Below are 19,939 nucleotides of genomic sequence, written 5' to 3'. Positions count from 1 at the left end.
TGAAGAGCTGTAGTAAAAATCAAGTTGCCAAGTGGATTCATCCCCACGTGTATTGGACGTGACAGAACGACAGATGCTAGCCGTAACAAGGCACAGTTAGGTGAACTCGAGGTGTGCGCTTGGGAAGGTGCGGTTGCCATCTCTACCTCAGCCTTAGTATTTTCAGTGTTTCTTCTTGGCTCCATAAATGACACAAAGTATCTCTTTAACAAAAATATCTGCTCCCGGTACCCTATGCCACCCTGGTTTGCTTATTCTGCCTCTTACATAGCTGAGCATCACAGCCTGAGGGGTTCGGGGACCACCTTTATTAGTGAAGCATAAGGTGCTTGGGCTCTGGTCAAATCTGGCCCCACCACTTCCTGGCAGAGTAGCTGTGGGCAAGTGACTGAACTTTGAGCCACAAAGTCCTCATCCGTGAAATGAGAACAGCAGACAACCTTCAGAATGTGTTTCGCTTTTTAGGGAACTGCCAAACTCTCCCAGAGTGACTGCACCATTTCTCAGCAGCGTGGATGAGGGAGCCGGGCTCTCTGTGCCACGGCCAGGCGGTTTTCAGTGCGGCCGTCCCAGTCCATGGGAAGATTGTTTGATTTGTATCTCCCTAATAACTAATGATGTTGAACATCTTTCCATGGCTTACTGGCCGTTTGTATATCTTCCTTAGAGAAATATCTCTTCTGATCTTTCATCCGTTTGTTAGATGAAAACTAGCATTGTTTATTTAAAAGCTATATTTTCTTATATACTTTTTAATTTCGGAATATTACAGGAGTACATGTTTTGGTTACAGAATTTGCTTTTGTACTTTTTAAATCAAATGGGATTATTTGCCCTTTTATTGCTTTGCGGTTACCTCTTCACTGAAATAGGCTGCACTGGCCTCTTGTCTCTAGTCTGTGCTCTCATTTATTACTTTGCTGCCAGATTGAGCTTTCTGAAGAATAGGAAGTACTGCTGAAAGTGCGCCTCTGACTTTCCCAGACAGTCAAGCTCAGACTCCTTAGCTCAGCACTGTGGGATTTCTGCCGTCGGATGCCAGCCTTTCCGCTGCCTCTAACAGGAGTCCCGCTTTGGGTGTGTTAAACCGAAGGTGCCTGTGAGGCATCCATGCACTGTTAACAAGTCTCAGGCCCAAAATTCAGAGACCTGATATTCACTCGGCAGTCAAAACCGTATTGACAATAATAGAAAGTAGAAATGAATGAGTGTGCCACTTGCAGAGTGCTGCTTGCCCAGACAGACACCTGGGAGTGTAGCACCTTAGAAGGAGGGCTGTGAGACGAGCAAGGAACGGATGCCAAGAAGCAGGGAGAGTTACTTAAAAGTCTACTCTAGTCGTGTTCTCAGAAAAGGATTGGATATCGGAAAATGTAAACTAAAAATGGAAGAAAATCTTTATTTCTCTCCACCCCTGATTGGTTTGTACTATGGAGGGAGGAATTGCCCTCAGCATCCTGTAACCTCTGGGAAAATATTGCTTTTAAATTCTCTTCCAGCTCTAGCTTTTTATGATTCAGTTGACAGTTGTGCTATGAAGAGTATTTTACTGAGTCACAACATGTGAGAACTGGAAGGATCTTTAGAAGTCAACGCCTCTCACTCTGGCCTGCCCGGAGCAGAATGGGACTGTCCCTTTCCTTTCTCTGCAGCCTGCAAGATGGGCCTAGGGAGGAGAAGGAATGCAAAGTGGTGACTTAAGAAGGAAAAACTAAGCAGGTCCCACACACACACCACAAGGGAATATTAGTCAACCTTTAAAAGATGAAAATCCTGCCATCTGAGACAACACAGATGGAGTTGGAGCATATTCATGATGTTTATGCTGAGTGAATTAAACCAGACACAAAAAATACTGCATGATCTCACAGATAAGGGAAATCCAAAGGAGTCCGACTCAGCAGAAGCAGAGAGTAGGATGGGAGTTGCCAGAGGCTGAGGAGATGGAGGAATGAGGTGATGTTACATACAAAGTCTTAATTATGCAAGATCAGTAAGTTCTGGAGGTCTAACAGACACCGCCAGGATAATAATTTTAAAAATACTCTATTGTACACGTATGTTTTGGCAGAGCTGAGCTCAAGTTGCACAGAGGTCTCTCCCCTTCTGCAGTATTCTGAATGTCTATTTTTAAAACAACTGGGGCAAAATTTTTCTTTAACCATGCCTGACATACATCGACATTTAGCAGGGGTCCTCAGACTTTTTAAACAGGGGGCCAGTTCACTGTCCCTCAGACCATTGGAGGGCCAGGCTGTGGGCCCAGGGACAAGTTGGCTGCTAAGCAGAACAGGCAGCAGCGGCAAAAATACCCGGCGGGCTGGATAAATGTCCCAGGTGGGCTGCATGCAGCCCACGGGCCATAGTTTGAGGACACCTGATTTAGAGGGTGGCTAAAGGAGTGCGAATGATTAAGCAAGAAGAGTGAGGGCAAATAAACAAAAAGATGGAAAGGAGACTATTCACTGTGTAGTCATTGCCGATGGGAGGGAAAGGTCCGTGAAGGGAGAAGTGGGCAGCTGTGGCAAGTGCTGGAAGAGGAAGGTGGGAACAGAGACATGGTCAGTGGTTCAAGCAACATGGAAAGTATTTGGAACCTTGACAGGAGCAGCTTCCTCGACGGAGAGGACAGCAGGGGGTATAACCAAGTTGTCTTAGTAGAATGAATAAAGAAATGGGGTGACATCTGGAACAGATTATAGAGTCAAGAGAGGGGTGTTTATAGATGGGAGATGTGTCCATGGTGATTAGAATCATACAGAAGGAGAGGGAGAAGCTGATAGAGAAGGAAGAGGAGACCTTTGCAAGAATCGAACCCTGGAGAAGGCAAAGGGCATTTTGCCAGAGCACAGGTGGAGGAGTTGGCCTTTGATAAGGAGAAGCAACACTTACTTTATCATAACAAGAAGGAAAAGAAACACGAAGCAGGCAATTTTGTGGCTTTGATGGCAGGAAGATGAGAAAGAACATTCCTGCTGGAAAGCTTTAATTCTCCCAGCAGCGTATCAGGTGAGGTCATTGTGCTAAAGGGCTCTCCACGTGCCTTTTGCATTTCTGTGTGTGTTAGGAACAGAGATGCTCCTTGCCTTTGTTCTAACTTTTCAAGGATGTGTTATGACTAACAGGTGGAAGGTACAGTATGTCCCTTGGGAACCAAGTGCAGACATACTTACTGCCCTGTATCATAAAGATAATGTCTCCTGGGCGGCGTCTGTGGCTCAAAGGAGTAACGCCCTGGCCCCATATGCCAGAGGTGGTGGGTTCAAACCCAGCCCCAGCCAAAAACTGCAAATAAAAAAGATAATGTCGCCTTCTGGAATAAAGTCTAGGCAGGCTTACAGGGGAATATAGAAGATTGTGAGTCCCTAAAAGAAAGAGCCACTATGCGTGTAAGTGTCCCCAGCCCTTTCTGCATCGCCTCAGGTTACCACTGACACTCAGGTTACTGCCATGGCTGTGGGTAATGCAGTCCTATGTCTCTGACAAAGTAGCTTGTCTTTCACTAGCATCTGTGAAATGTAGACTAACTTGTTAGATTGTAAAGTAAAATCTCCAACCCTTCCAGGTTTTTGACAGCCATCAAGTGAGTGTGAGGGAAAGGTGTGGAGGGTTGGGAGAGCAGAGAAGGCACCAAACAATTGTCTTGGAGAGCAGAAGAGTCGACTTATTAGGAAAAGATTGAACATCCCTCTGAGGATTCGTGATCATGAACTTGAAGTGAAATGGGTCAGCTCAGTTGCATTTTTCATCCAGCCACGTTCAGCTGCCTCAGGTGAAAATGTGGAGAAGGCAGATGGTCATCACAGTGTAGCTGGCCTAGCACAGTGACTGCTGGGGAGTGGAATCTTCCATTCCTGTAAATTCCTCGGCATTACAGGAAGGAAAGAAAAAGTCATCCAGAAAGCAATTCATTAGTTGCAGCAAATGCCATTGGGGGTCTCTGTCTCTTTCTCCTCCACCCTCCCTCTCTCGCTCACCCCACCCCGCACAGTGCTGACTGCCTTGATGATGATGCATTATTCTTAGCTGCTTCCTTCCCTGTTTCATTCATTCACTTCTCCTCCTAAATAAACTCCTTGCCCTCCTTGTTTAAGGGTTTCCTTCTGGGAGAACCTGAGCTCAGGCTGTTAGTTGGGGTCACAGTGTTGGAAAGATTCCAGTGTGCTGCATTCACAAAAGATGCTCACCACGGCATGGTCTCCCCAGAACACTGATTTCACCTGCGCGCCATTGGCACACTGACACCATGAGAGGATCTTAGGTGTGCTGTGAAAAATTTTTAAAGGTCACTAATTATTTTCAAAAGAAGCTCAAAGCACAGTAAGTATATTCTTTTTTTCATTCTTTTTTTTAATGATCAACATAATTTAAGTGTGCCAGGAAAATTTAACTCAGGGTTCAAGTGTGCCATGAGATAAAAAAAAGGTTAACAAACACTGCCCAGGAGGTGGGGGAGGATATCAGCTATTGCTTTGGCCCCGTGACTTCTTGATTCTTAAGGTGGTGTCAACTACAGAATCTTTCTGTTCCTCTGAGGAAGTCAGCAAACTGTAAACTCTTCCCACGCTCTGCTTTCTGCCCTCTCTGAGGGGCAGGTAGAGGCTTGACATGATCTCACCACAGGACACAGGATGTGTGGGGCTTGAGACCCACAAACCTGATGTGAACCGAAGGGTTTATATCCCTATCAAATATTTAAGCACAAATGTCTTAACACTGTGATTAAGTAAATGAGGTGAAAGCTACGTTAATTAGGAGGATGTCAGCACTCCAATTTGTACAAATAATCACATTGAATCCCACAAAGGCATAAATATATTCATGATCTATGTATATATAACTTAATTAAAAAAAAGAAAAAAAAACCCAAATATTTAGGTGGTTCTGGTAGCACGTCGCTTTTTCCCTGGTACACCACAGAATCTCAGTAACGGTGGGTGGGTGGGTGGAATTTCAGATTTTTACAATCGCCGGCACATTGAACTGCCTGAGTCAGAGTGCGCATTTGCACTTCCTGTGATAAACTCTGTTTTTTAAAAATCAAGGTGTGGACTTGGTGGTGGAGGCTGTGGCACATGGCCACTCACCCTCATAACAACTGGGATGCCATGTGTATTTTTAGGGTACAAACCAGAGCTTTCATCTCAGTCAGTCATTGGCATAAATAAATAATTGGTGGGTTATTGGTGACCTCTTCTAATAAGACTGAACATACACCCTTCTATATTTTTTTTCAATAAAAGCAAAAGTAGCTTTCATTGATGAAGGAGTTGAGCTTTTTTGTTGAGTTTTTTTGTGTTCCTTATCTCTGTCGTCTCACCTTTACAATCTACTCATGATCAGTTTCTACAAAGAAAACAAATCACATTGATTGGGATATTTATTGAGCTTCCATGATGCGCTACAGGAAGTACAGCGGTGCCCGTGGTGTGCCTTCTCCCAATGCACCGTGGCAGGTGAGCCACCCATAGGTGACAGGTGTGTAGAGCAGGGCCTCACTGCCTCGATTCCCTCCACACCTCTGCCAGCAGAGAAGGCCAACGGTCAAGGAGGCAAAGGTGGAGCGGGGGCTGGCTGCTAGGTGTGCTTGCCATTGGCCTTGGGAGTCTGTCTTCCACGGAGGGGCTTGATCCCCAGAGAACTGAATGACTTCCGTAGGAACCTTCTGGCTCTCCTGTGGCCCTCTGCACGGGGCGGGGCCTCCTCACTGTTCTCCTCCGAGCTGGAGCCCAGGGAAGGCGCCGAGGACCCCGGACGCAGGCCGTCCTCACAGGCCACTGGCCCCCCAGGGCATTCCTGTCCACCCGGGGACTTGAGGCTTTGATTGAAGGAGGCAGAGGCCATGCACTCGGCTGCTGTCTGGTCACAGGTACAGAGCAGCTTCTGGCACAGGCTCTGCCCTCCACCTTCGAGGACAAGAGCAGGGTAGCAGACATCAGGCATCACAGGAAGGCCCCCACATCCCTGGCTGCCCCTTCCAGCCCATCTCCTGTATTTCCACCTGGCATCTGCTGCTAACACCCCAACTCTCTCCTCCTGCTGGTAATGATTCATCTGCAGGGAATGTTACCAATTTTCTGTTGTCACCTTTCTTCCTCTGGTTACTGCCTACTTGTCTGTCAAGGCCAGCTTGGAGTCTAGAAAGCTTTCCCCAGCCCCTAGACTAAGCAAGGGGGTTCCCATCAAATCCTACCTTAGGCTCTTTCTTTTACCTCAGGTTATGTGTTAATGACATCATATTGTCATCATCTGTTTCTGTTTTTCCTCTTTCTGGACAGAAAACCTTGATGGCAGAGCCCACGGGGCCAAGCACATCACTCAGTCCTACACAAATATTTCCCAAATTGGTGCTCAGAGAATATGTGTTGGATCTGTTACTCCTCCCTTCTCTAAGCCAGTATTTCCCCATTTTTCAAGTAGAAATTCTTGTGTACTCCTTTTTAAGATTGCCAGAATAAAATACAGAATGGCCACTTAAATTTGAATTTCAGATAATATGGCTGACAGTGTGCTCATGGAGGGCATACTTATACTTTTTTTATTTTTATTTTTCAGACAGAGTCTCAAGCTGTTGCCCCGGATAGAGTGCTGTGACGTCACAGCTCACGGCACCCTCCAACTCTTGGGCTCAAGGCTTTGTGCACGTGGCTGGCACCCTACCAACTGAGCTACAGGCGTTGCCTGCATATTTACACTTTAAAAGTATTCATTGTTTACCTGAAATTCAGATTTAACTGGGCATCACATGTTTTCATTTGCCAAGTCTGGCAAACACACCCTATTTTCTTAACGCACGTATATGAGTTGCGTGTAGTGGGTGTGGTGTGATTCAGATGCATGATGTGTCTGAAGGTGCTGGACACAGATGAGCGTTCTGCAAATACTATTCTTGTTATCTAGTTTTCAATGATGCTAAAAGTCTTATTTTTTTTTCCATCCTACTTTGAAGAGCTCATCAGCCAGATTTTTCTCTTGGGGCACCACACACACCCCTCTCCAAACTTCCTAAACTGGCCTTCCCGTCAGCCCTGACAGGTCGGCTGCATTCCAGCAGCAGGAGGCAGGAAGAACAGTGGGAGAAATACACAGAGCTGGCAGAGCCCAGAGGAGACGTCCGCAGCCCCTGAGCCCCGGTGTGAGTCTCTCCTTCCACCCTGCCCTTGGGGTCAGGGCAGCACAGACCAGCCTGTGAGATGCCCTCGTGTCTCACTAACCAACCCTGACCTCCGGTACAGGACACCGTGCTCACAGCTCATGGAGCATTGGAACCTGTTCACTGAAGCTCCACAGGGGTTCAAGCTACAGATGCCGTGTTCCCGGGCTCAGTGACATTGGAGGGGTGGAGAACCAGCCTTCAGCTGAGCAGGTGAGACCTCCAGTCATGATCCTATCCTACGACAACAATCATAGTACTCTGATCCTGTCACTCATGGGCTCTAAAACCCTCTCCTGGCTCCTTATCCCCTGGAGAACAAAATGTAAATGCTTTAGCCTTGCACACAGGGCCCTTTGGGTCATGTTCAGGCACCTGTCCATCTCCCCAACCTCACCCTGCGCCACAACCAGGCCCCTGCTCTCACTCTCTGTTCATTTTTTCTTCCAGCAATACAGAGCCACGTGTTGTCTGTAAACTGCCAGACATTTCCAAAACCCCATTGTTTGCCTCTAGTCCCTTTGCTTGGCACATCCACGCCCAAAGTGGTCATCTGGGATCCTGTTAACCACTTGCCAAATCTCATGTCATACTTCAGACATCTCAAATCTTTCTGTCCTTATTGCCATACTGCAGACTCTAGACCCTTCACCCACCTCCTAGGGAACCCACTCTCCGTGAAGCACGCGTTACATGAGATTAGAATGGTCAGCGCCCACCTGTCTCGCCACCTCCAGGCTGTGAGCAGTGAGAGGCAAGACCTGTGCAGCCTCATTACATCCCTGGGTCCCCATGAAGGTTGGTTAGACAAATGGATAATTGAACACATGAATGAACATGTAAGGAAGTGAGTGACCTTTGAGCTCACGGCCTCTGGAGTGTGACAGCCACATGTGATTGTACAAGGCCAGAAAATATGGAGGTGCATGCTCAGTGCACAGGAAGAAGGAGGATGAGGTCTAGCCAGTGGGCTTCCCGGGGCCAAAATGAGGATGAAAACAAAGCTTTGCAGAGCTCTTGTGAAATTCTGGAGGGGCATTTCCTTTTAAACTACAGAACTTAAAGGAAATGCATCCACTGATATGAATGAGGAAATGGTGCCAGAGAATCTGAGATAAAGCAAGATCTAAGGCAGCCCATGTGCTGTCAGGGCGCATGTCAGGGTGGGCAGTTTTCAGGCTGGTGCAGCCTGAGGACCTGAGTGGCCACAGAGGAGCCTCTGACTTCCACCCTGGGAGATAGTAGGGTGGTGTGGGTGGTGGGGGAAGTGGTGGCTGCAGGCCACCTTGCCCTTCAGCCAGAGCCGCTCCCCTTTTTTATGAGCTCTCACTTGGGAAAAGGCTTCTGCTTCTTAAAAAAAAGATAAGAGAACTTTGAAACCCATTGGCATGGCAAAGAGTCTTCTTTAGGTCTGAGGCAATGTGGCTTCACATCCAAATCTCCATTCTACCACTTCTTTCTACCTGTGTGATCTGGGGCCTGGGCTGTCTCCTCTGTAAGGTCAGAAGACTGATGGAGTGACCTGATGGGACGGGTGTGAGGATGAACTCTGACCACACCCACTGAGAGCTGAGAACAGCATGGAGTGGGTGCTACTTACGTTATTCCCAGTCTGCTCTTAACTAGCTGTGTAACTGCAGGCAACTAGCCTCTAGAACTTGAATCTCCTCAGCGGTTCAAGATGCTTAATTACATAAGCCTCCATGGTAAGGAGAGTATTAAACCACATCATAGATGAAGAAGAGCCTGGAAAGTATTGATAACCCTGAGCCACCACAACGATGTTGGCCTGAACGGAGTCATGACTCACTGCGACCAACAGCACTCACATTTGGGTACGCGGTCCACACACACCACCGGCGAGCGAGGTAGCCTCTCCAGCAGGCAGCCCAGCCTCCTCACTTGCTCCAGGCAGCAGTGATGAGACACGCAGCACCTAAAACCAAGGAGAACCCTTGACTGTGCAGAGCGCCCGGCTGCCCAGGAGCTCCCTGAAGGCTGGTTTCTTCCACATTCCCTGTAGTATGAGAGAAGCTGGTGCACACAGGGCTGACTCACACACACGGCAAGGGCTGTCATGTGTGGTTGTCTGAGTTGCATGGCACGCAAAGATGCCACATCTAAGGCAGCATCAATCACAATGTGTGCATCTTACTATTATTAAAAATTGGTTTTGTATTTTTATTGTGACTTGATGGCAAAGATGGGTGATTTACAAATTTATCACAATTATTTCCTAACACATGGAGAGAAAGAGTCTTAAATAAGGGATACCTTTTAAAAACTTATACCAAAGTACCACACGGGCAATGACCCCACTCCTTCCAACCTCTCAGGTGAAACTGTGATTCCCACATCCACAGGGAACTCTCTTTTGTCCTGAGTCTTAAAAGAAAGTGAAGGGACCATCCTGAGCTAAAGAACCACATCCAGAAAAGCGTCCAGCACAGAGCAGGATCTCAGTGAACAGGTAAGGATGAATCAGTGTCCCCTCGGCCAGGTGAACATCCTTAGGAAACTTGTGATGGCCTCCAGCCAATAGGGGGCAGCAATTGCTCCCTACCTCCTCCCTTTCCAACTCTCCCCTGCCGGTTAGTAACTCTCACTTCACGTTGGAAACCACAGCCAAGTAGGGATCAGTCATGGATGTTTGCAGCGTTTTGATAGCATTTGTTCACAGCCAAGAATCTCCCTTCCAGCCTTCACACTCGGCCAGCAGTCAGAGAAACACACCACCTCCTGTGCTCACATCAGCATAAGGGGGCAGGAAGGGGAGAGCTGGGTCACTGACAGACTGGTTAAAATCTAAAGTCAATGCCTGAAATGGAATAACAAAGGACCAAAATACTCTTAATAATTGTCCCTGCAATTATTTTATGGACAATATGTACACCATTGGTACACACGGTTTTGAAAATGCATCCTTGTAGAAAATGACGTTGCTTTGACTGAATCTTCTTCTCAGGGATGTTTTCCTACAGCTTCTCATTGTTCAATTTCTTCCCATAGGTATCAACTAAGGAAGCTGTGTGGTACCTCAGTTTCCTGGCTGGGCAGATTTTTATATTTTTGTAAAATATGCTGGTTCCCAGGAAACTCCTGGAAAATCATCTCTGCTTTCTTTCCGCACAGTTCAGCAGAACACAGAGACTGCTGCTGGCTAGATTCTTATCTTTGGCTGTATCTCATCCAGTGTTATGGACGCTGTGGAATTCATTCTGTCTTAGTGTGGAGAGCACAGGGTTGAAACTCAGAATGCAAACATGCTTGTGAGTCACAATGTGACATAACTTACTGGAGTAAAAACTTCTTAAGGGTCAGCTGGTGGGAGTTCAGATGAAGGTCACCTTCCTGGAAAACCCACTGAAGGCAAGGTAAGGGGACCAGAATGACTGGGAGGCCGAGGCAGGAGGGGGAAAGCGGGAGGGTGAGGAGCGCATTCTGCCCCTCACCCAGGCATAATCTGACCACGCAGACATGCTCTGTGTTCCTGACATGACTGCGGCCTTTCTAGGACCTACGATAAGCTTTGTCTTTTTCTTTTTAAATTCATCTAAAACCGTTGGTTTTGCTTTGGTGATCACACCTTCCAACAAGGACAAATGCCTTTGGCACACAGACCTCCCCACTGGCCCTGGACCATTGCAACCCCCATGTGCAGTCACCTTGTAAACCTCATCAACTCAGATGAAATACCCCATCATTGACTCTGTTCCAACTACGGCCTCTGTTACCTTGGGTAGTATTCTGTTTAACAGTCCATCTCTTTTGCTATTTGAGCTCCTATTGGGCATAAACAGTTTGCTTTATTCTACTTCGCTCAGTTTAATCATTCCTGTATTTTCCAGCATACAGTTTTGTGACTGGCAGAGAGCAAAAGCTCAAGCAGTGTGGTTTGAGTGCACATATAAAATGAGTGAATAAATGGATGAATGCACGAGGTGGGTGAAAATTCTTTCAACAGTGGTAGTCTAAAATGTAGCCGTTGAGTGTTGCTGAGAAGCTAATTTCAAAGTGACCTTCTGCAGGACAAACCAAGCAGAGACCCAATTAGGCATGTTGGTCATTGCAAAATGGGCAGACTTGGGGTCCTCTGAAGGGTCACTGCAGATCAGCCCTCCTAGTGGTACTTGTGGAAATTCTGAAAGGGCTTCAGTCTCCCAAATTAAAAGATCTGCATCTGTCTGGCTCTGTCATTCCTGGATGAGAGACCTCAGGCCTGTCAGCCCCTGAGCCTCAGCTGCCTATATATGCCAGAGATTCCCCTGTGAATGATGTAAGGTGCCCGCCCAGCTCTCCATGAAGCCCAACCCGCCTGCTGACAAAGAGGGGGGTCACTAGTTCTCGCTGGTGCAGGCAGCATCAGCACCACTGCCCGCCACTACCTCTGCTCACCCATACGTACCTGTCCAGGGCATCCCTTGGCTCACCTCTTCCTTCCTGTCCACAGTAACAGCCATAAGATTCAAACTCCTCGGGGCACCGGGACGTGAGACAAAAGAGCATCTCTCCAAGCTGAGGCATCACCTGCATGTTGTCCCCACTTCCCAGGCGCAGGAAGGTGAATCTGTCACAGGCTGATTAGGAAGATTAGGAGCAAGGACTGTCAGGAGAGCTTCACAAGGGGAAGGCCTTCCCATTTGCATGAGGACAACTCCAGGTCGTACAAGGAAACCCACGCTCTACGCCTCAGGTGGCCATTCTGGAAAAGCTGTGTTCGGCTCACCCCTCTGTCTGGGATGCGTTGTCTTTCAGAGAGCAGGCTTCGATGCTCTACCAGACTACTTATTAAATCTCCCTAAGGGATGAGCACTTGTCAGGATAAAAGATGCTCTTTGGGCCACATCGTACCACTAAATAGAGGCTGCCACCCTGGGGCAGGGCGTCCTGGTCCCCTTAGGCTTTCTGTACATCAGGTTAGCCCTTGGCTTCCACTCTCTCCTCTGCCTCTGTCTCCTTCCTCTCTCTCTCCCTCTCTCTCCATCCCCCACCTTCTGTCCCTCTCCATCCCCTCTCCATCCCCCCACCTTCTACACTTCCTTCTCTGCCTGCAGCTTTCAAATGTGCTGTCTTCAGAGCTCTGCGTTGGGCACCAGGGAGGACATGCCCAGATATTAGCAAAGTCCTCTGCGTCCAGCTGTGGCTCCTGCAGGGGCAGAGCCTTTGGTCGCATCATAGCAGAGATGGACAAAGGGGAGGATTATTGTAACCCATATGCTTCAGTCTTTCCAGTAGACCCTGGTGTGGTGATGCCAGACTCCTTCCTTCTGGGCTGGTATGAGAGGTGAGAGCACGAGGCCAGGGCTGGAAGACCTGACTTCCCTCCCAGGCTGAGCATCACAGCAGCTCTGTGGCTCCAGGCAGGTCACTGTGTTCATCCAGTAAAGGACATGAGACCTTCTAGTCACAGCACAGGAGCAGGTCACAAGAAAGGCCTCAGGAGCATTGTGAACACCTACCCCAAGGATCCCAGGGCAGGAGGGATGGGCACTCATCTGGCTGCTTGCCTCACTTACCTTTTCCAGCTGTCTCCTCAGGGCCACTTTGAGCAGATGACACCACCGGCCCCAAAGATTTAACACCAACAGGGACAAGGGTTACCCCTTTAGCTGTGGCAACAATCTCTGCAGATCCTGAAAATGCAAAACTTCATGGTTCACTTTGAAAAAGTGGCTCAAGGAGAGCTGTGCAGATGGACGCATGGTCAAGGCCATATGCAGACGGGTACCTCGGAATACCACGGCAGCAGGAGATCCTCCTCCAACTGGGTTTGCAGACACAGAGCAGATTCTCAGGGACCCATGAAGTCCATGTGAGAATTTCCAGATTTTCTATAATAACCCTAACACAGGCAGGAGCCTGTGCTGGAGGGTGGCATCTCATGGCTGAGAGCTGTCCCAGCCTGCCACCCCTGTGCCTGGGCTGTGCAGGGAAGATCCATCGGGATACTCATGGCAAGCATAGAGGTAAAGAGAACGGTGGAGAAGTCAGGCTAACTCACAGTAGATGGTCACGTAGACAAGTGAAACTCCTCCTCACACCCCTTGGTTTCCTTGCTCAAGTGCTGATGGTTTCTTGTATTCAGAGTTAAGTGCAAGTTTCTTCCTGCAGCCTGCAAGGCTTGCCTGTGACCCGGCCCTGCCTCCCTCTACGACTTACTGTCTTGTCTCTCTGGATTTCCCTTTGCTCTGGTGTGTCGTCCCACCTGCCCTCTTAGCATGAGGCAGGGAGATTTCCAACCCACATGCCAAATCTCCAGCCCAGAGTGGTCCAGGAAGGGGACATCAGCAGGCACAGCCCAGCCACCTGCTGAGCCAGGCTCTATTCTGTGTGCTGGAAGGCCTGGCATCCTGGTACCTGCTGAGTATCGGTTTGCTTTGAGCCTTGGGTCTCCTGCCTCCTCTTTTCCAATGCTCCCGTTTCTCTGGAACTAAGCCCCTATGGTAGCCTGAGTCTCCTAGATTAGCATCCTGCCCAGCTCTTCAATGCCACAAACAGAAGCCAGTTAACCAGCTTCTTTCTATCCTGTTCCTGACAGCTGAAAAGGCACCAAGTCAGTGTTGTAGAGACGAAGGAATTAGAATTGAAAAGATGTAAGTTGGCATTTCAGCTCAGACTTATACCCAATGCATGCCTTGGGCAAATCTCTTAGCTTCTCTCAAACTTAATTTCTCCCTTTGTAAAATTAAATTGATAATACTTCTTTGGGTGTATGAATAATCCTTCTTGCTAAATGTCTAGCAGTTAGGAAATAATTGGTAGTAGCCATTAGAACTGCTCAGTGATGGGGAAATACTCATACATCTGCTCTAAGGTTGGGACTCTCAGGTGGAAAACTGTACGAGCAGAAGGGACTCCCAAAGCCCGTGTGTCCCCCCTGCTGAGTCTCAATAGGCAGTAGCCCTCAGCTCCTGAGGAAGAACTTTATGGTAACCACCATGCTGACCGAATTTGAGACCCCCTCCCCCCCGCCTCGCTCCCTTTAGATGAGGGCATTGGTGTTAATAGCCCTTCCTGCACCAGCTGCCCCATTTGGGGAATAAATTCCTCTGATGCTTGGCCTTCCTGTCTCCCACACTGAGAAGGTCACGGTGCCTCCCAGCCCAAGTCAGCCCAAGTCACCATAGCCTTAGTTCTGACACTGATTACACACCTCTGTGAATTCAGTTAAGATGTGGGAATTCTGTTTAGATTGGACCCAGAAGTCCCAGAATGAGAAGCTGGGCTCATTCAGGTATTAAAAACACCACTTTCAATTTCATCAGAGGGGAGACAAAAAGAGACTTTTTTTCCCTATTCAAATTGATGGAGGTTTTTGGTTTGTTTGCTTCCTTGCTCTATAATAACAGTGCCCAAAATACATGTATGAATAGAAATTGGTTCATTTTTTCTCAAGGCCAAATTCGCAACATACCAAAAGCTCTACAATGATTATGCCCTTTATCTAGTAATTCAACTTCTAAACTTTTATCCCAACGAATTAATCAGAAGTGGAAGGGCATAAGGAAATATATATCTATAATTTATAATGACAAAGTGTTAGAAATAATTGTTTCCGTAGATTACGTTTCCAGTTAAGGAATTACCATATAACCACTAAACATCATGCTCCAGAGACGTATTTAATGTTGGGAGAACAGCGGCACTTTGTACTAACAATACAGCTCAGGCTACAAAATCATGGCTAGCGAGTGCTCGCACATTTTATTTATGCTCATGAGTGTGCTTAGTGAGGGAAGAAGCTAGAAGACATACAATACTAAAAGTTGTTCTCCTTTATACTGCGGGATTAAGCAGTCCTTTCTTAGCCCAGCAGGAAGCATGTCTATTTCCTATATTGTGGAATTACAAATAATTTAAATGGAAAACTAGGCTCGGCACCTGTGGCTCAAGCAGCCAAGGCGCCAGCCACAGACACAGAAGCTGGCGGGTTCGAATCCAGCCCAGGCCTGCCAAACAACAATGACAACTACAACCAAAAAATTGCAGGCATTGTGGCAGGCGCCTATAGTTCCAGCTACCTGGGAGGCTGAGGCAAGAGAATCGCTTAAGCCCAAGAGTCTGAGGTTGCTGTGAGCTGTGATGCCAGGGCACTCTACTGAGGGCAACATAGTAAGACTCTGTCTCAAAAATAAATAAATAAGTAAATGGAAAATTAAATACAGTTTTCTGTACTCATCTCTTTACCAGATAAGTTTCTATTTCTTCCTGAAAAATGGTTTTTAACTTCATTTATGTACTTTGTTGTTGAGGGGAGATGCGAAGCTAAATTGGCGTCAGTGATTTCTTTTCCTTTGCGTTTGGTCCCAAGCGTCATGTGAAAGCCTCATGATTTCATAAACATACTGGGCATAGTGATATATGGACATAGGTAGGCAGGAGGAGCTGAGCGAGCTTACCTGGAGGGGCCGTGGTCCTGGCAGCTTCCGCCCCTTCCTCATCTTGGCCTAATTCTGCCCCAAAAGAAGAGAGGCAGGGTGAGCTTCAACCTCAAGAGGTCCCACCGTGGTTCCCTGAGGCACCTCCTGTCCCACTGGGCAAGCTCGTCCTGCTGCCCTGGCCTGCCTGCCCCTGGGAGATGTCCTCCCTGGTGATATTAGGGTCACTGCTGAGCCACAGGGGAACCCCGATACAGGCTTGCTGGCAGTTGCAGGGACAGTAAGCAGGGCTGGAAGTAGGTGAGTTTGTTGGAACACCTGTACTTTTGGAATGCCAGCCTCTCTAGAATCAAGAAGGAAAAACAACTAAACTAAAATCACATTTTGAACAGAGGAGTGTGCAGTGCAGAGGCAGCAGGTTATGTGGTTGGTTTGCTCTGTGACTCCAGGAGAACGGTTGCACCTTGGTCTTTCTGTAAAACAAGCTTGCTGCCGTTGCTTAACAGTCATTAAGTGCCTCCCACACCAGATACAGCAGCGAGGGCCCATGGTTAGCACTGGGGTCATCCTCATTCAGATGAGGAAAGAGACACATGGAAAAGTTAGGCCACTGGCTCAAGGTCACAGAGCTAGGAAGTGGCAGGATGCAAACCCTGGCAGCCAGGCTGAAGGTGCCCCTCTTAGCTACCAGGCTGGGTTGTTGTCGCATTTCTTGGGTGTACCACAAAGAGCTTGGGGTGGTAACTAAACAATTTCTTGGGAGGAAAGGAACTCTCTGTGTTCAAAAGTCAAGACTAGGATGGTGTCATACGACACCAAACCGGGCTTTGAACTTTACTGATGTAGACACCAAAGCTCTGTTAAAGAGAGAATCTAGACCTTTCTAACGGGGACCGATTGTTCTCTTCAAAAGTAAGACCTATAGACTTTGAACTGCACCTCTTGGAACATCTTTTTTGTTTGTAAAATCGGGACAATAAGAGGCCTCCTAGGACCAGGAAAGATAACTCATAGAGAACATGTGTAGGGGGCATAGGAGTAAGTGGCACAGCTGAGACCCTCAACAATGTTGCTGCCCTTTAACCAAATCATCCATTTACTTATTTATTAACTCCTAGTAATTAGTAAAAAATTGTCAGTTACTTATACTTATTAACAAAGAATCCATGGTTATTAATCACCACAAGCAGAGTAATGGGTTAGGCTAATTCCAGTGCTGAAATTGTAGCCTAGATATTTTTGGGGAAATGGAACTCCAATGGAGTGGAGGCAGTCTCTAATGGAGGGGAGACAGTCTCTCAGCCTGCAGTCTAGGCCTAGGGACCAGTCCAGCAAAATCACTTAGGACATTTATTCTTCATAGACCTATTTCCTACCTGTTCTGTGAAATGGGTATATTAGTATTTCCTCCAGGCCCTGTCAAGAAGCGGTCACCAGCACTGAGCACAAATATTTAGGTGACATTTCTCCACTAGAATCCATGCTGTCCTCTTTTGAAGGTCCCTGTACTTACTTGTCCTGGAGGGACTGGTCAGTCCATCAGCCTTGGTCTCTGTAGCCACTGTGAAAAGAAACCACTCAGCATCAATTATCCACCCAGCTGGGTGCCTAAGCCACTCAGAGGAAACAGGGTTGAAGGGGAGAAGACCCAGGGCACCTGAGCAGGGAATGTGGCTGCTCAGCTAGGTCCCAACCCAGCAGATAAGAGGCCAGACTCAGGGCAGGTCTGCATTTAGGTAGAAAGACCAGCAAACACCATCTTTGGGAGTGCAGGGTCATTGGTTTCCCCAGTTGGATCATGTCCTTATGGGAAGGCAACATGAGAGGTAGTTTGGTAGCACTCTGGGAGGCCACGGCAGGTGGACTGCTTGAGCTCAAGAGTTCAAGACCAGCTTGAGCAAAAGCAATACCTGTCTCTACTACAATCAATCAGTCAATCAATCAATACATAAATATAGAAAAACTAGCTGGGCATGGTGGTGCACCTCTGTAGTCTCAGCTACTCAGGAGGCTGAGTCAGGAAGATCACTTGAGCCCAACAGCTTGAGGTTGCTGTGAGCTATGACGTGACAGCACTCTGCCCAGGGTAACAAAGTAAGACTCTATCTCAAAAAAAAAAAAAAAAAAAAGTAGAAGTGAGAATGGAAGTGTCAGAGGCTTCCAGCCCCAGCCCTCTGCTCAGCTCTGAGTCTTAAACAACTTATCGCTGAGTCTCAATCAACTATCTTAAAATGAATTTTATAGCTATCATTCCATAAGCTTGTACTAGCATGAGATGAGATTGTTAAGCAAGTTGTCCATTTTCTGCGTAGGATTTGATGATGTGTGCTGTTTTTATAGTCACATCTGAATTTTGGGGAGAAGATGCTGGTCCAGAATCTCCCCATGCTCTCTCTCATTTAATCACTATGCCACCCTAAAAAATAGATGTAATCATCTCTTTTCACAGGTTTTTTCACTTGTCTGCACTGCCCAAGTCATGGATGTGTGTTGGTGCGTTGTATGTGTGTGGGGGGGTGTCCATCCCCTCTGTCTCCAGTTAGACTCTAGACTCCTCAAGGACCCTGATTCCCGCCTTGTTCCCAGGGATAAATACTATCCTTTCTTCATGCTGCCAAGTGATGGCAGGTAAAGTTTAAGAACTCAAATTTTGGAGAATTTACCAACTTAGGTTCATTTCATGACTGTCTAATGGGGTCACAAAGCTCACTGTATATTCCCAAGCCAACAATTTGCCCAAAATAGAATGTAAGTTGGCACTGTCAATCATGCTGGGAATGGTCCCTGCTTGGGCAGGCAATTATGGAGGAACTTTCTTTGGGGGGAGGTGACCTTTTCTCTTCTCTCTGGATCTGGTTCCCAAGGCCTGGGCATCTGGGACTGTTGGGAGTGAGATGCCCTTGGCCACGTGGAGGCCAGCCAGGAATAAGTAGTACCTCGGGCCTCTGCTTCCAACAGCAGCAGCAGCAAGGAAAGGAAACAAACTTCTGGGGAGGTGGCTTGCAGAGTGCTCTAAGGGTCCTGCATGCAATATTTAGGACATACTTGTACCAAAAAATATTTGCTGTTCATCTGAAATTCAACTTTAATGGATAGGTAGCCTGCTTTTTATCTGGAAATTCCAGAGGGTGGGAACAGGAGTATGAGAGAAAGCTGAGGAGGTAGAGAAGAGACTGGGGGGTTGGGAAGAACTAGGGGCAGCTCTGGAATACACTTGAAGCAGCTCTGTAACAGAGCCAGCAGGGCACACTTTAGGGGAGCTACATGCCAGCTTGTTGGCAAATGCCACCATCAGGATGTGGGCATTTGGACTGCACCCCAGCCCTCTTCAGCTCACCTTCTCCTGAGAGGGCTGTCAGGCTGGTTTCTGTGGGCTCCCCAGGAACCACTGGAAAAAGAGATCAGAGTCATTACTTGCAATGGCTGATGCCACACGGTGTCAAGACCAGCCCAGGGTCTCAAAGACAAACAGCCTGGGGACTGCTGGACCAAGGGAAGAAGCAGACTGGGAAAGAGTGCCCACAAGAGCTGTCCATCCTGTCTTACGCCTCCAAGAACATGGGCTTCCCTGCAAGTTCCCAGCTCAGGGGAGAGCACAGCCACTGCTGGGTGCTGGGGAGAAAGTGACTCTACTGGACACAGGGGGATGCCAATGAAGGAGTTGTACACCCCGAAGGTGTCCCAACTTAAGAAGACCTCTGTTCAAAAGGGAGGTTGGGTGGCAAAGAAAAAAAGAGCAGTGCACTGACAAGATACCTTGGGGTATACCATGTGTACACATACCCACACACACTCATGCTCACACACACACTCGTGCACACACACACTCATGCTCACACACACACACTCATGCTCACACACACCCCTATGCACGCACCCATGCACACTCGTGTGTACCACACATGCATGTACAAACACACTAGCTTCCTCTTTAACTATCACTCCTCGGGCAGAGACCCCAGCCCAGGAGAGATGCTCTGCTGAGGCTCACCTTCGCTTTCCCATTCCAGATGCCCAAAGGTCTTGGGACTGAGAGATCGTGGAAACTTTGGGGAACAAGGAATGGCAGGCATAAGCCTCCCATTTTTTTCTAAGGTCCACATTTTAGAGTAAGAAGCATCACTTGCTTAGTTAAGTGAACAGTTACTAGGTGCCTACCCTGTCCTGAAAAGAGACACATGGAAAACAGGCTTCCCTTCACAGAGTGTCCACATGGACCCAGGCTGCTCTGTTAGCAGCAGGCTCTGGAGAATGGGTGGAGGAGGGGCAAGGGGAGGGAAAGAGGCAGCCAGGGGTTCAGTCAGCAGGGAGGGGCCTCGATCCATCTGAGCACAAGGTCCTCCTCCTGTCACACTGCATACAAGGATCTGACTGTGGAGTGAAAAAAGAGAGAAAAAACTTGGAGTCT

The 19,939-nt window shown here is 47.8% G+C and overlaps 1 protein-coding gene across 1 annotated transcript in view; it reads right to left on the bottom strand.

Moving 5' to 3' along the window:
* Positions 1-5,577: 5,577 nt before the first annotated feature.
* Positions 5,578-19,939, bottom strand: part of OC90 (otoconin 90) — a 35,061-nt gene continuing 20,699 nt past the window's right edge. The window contains exons 8-14 of the mRNA XM_012807001.1: positions 18,869-18,919; positions 17,045-17,092; positions 15,553-15,606; positions 12,670-12,786; positions 11,559-11,730; positions 8,983-9,089; positions 5,578-5,906 (exon numbers count right to left, since the gene is read on the bottom strand). Coding sequence (XP_012662455.1) covers positions 5,578-5,906; positions 8,983-9,089; positions 11,559-11,730; positions 12,670-12,786; positions 15,553-15,606; positions 17,045-17,092; positions 18,869-18,919 — 878 coding nt within the window. The remainder of the gene's footprint in view (positions 5,907-8,982; positions 9,090-11,558; positions 11,731-12,669; positions 12,787-15,552; positions 15,607-17,044; positions 17,093-18,868; positions 18,920-19,939) is intronic.

Source organism: Otolemur garnettii, unplaced genomic scaffold, assembly GCF_000181295.1.
Source record: "Otolemur garnettii isolate 467f Iridium unplaced genomic scaffold, OtoGar3 scaffold00062, whole genome shotgun sequence".
Lineage (NCBI taxonomy): Eukaryota > Metazoa > Chordata > Mammalia > Primates > Galagidae > Otolemur > Otolemur garnettii.
This window is presented reverse-complemented; position numbering and strand designations above follow the sequence as displayed.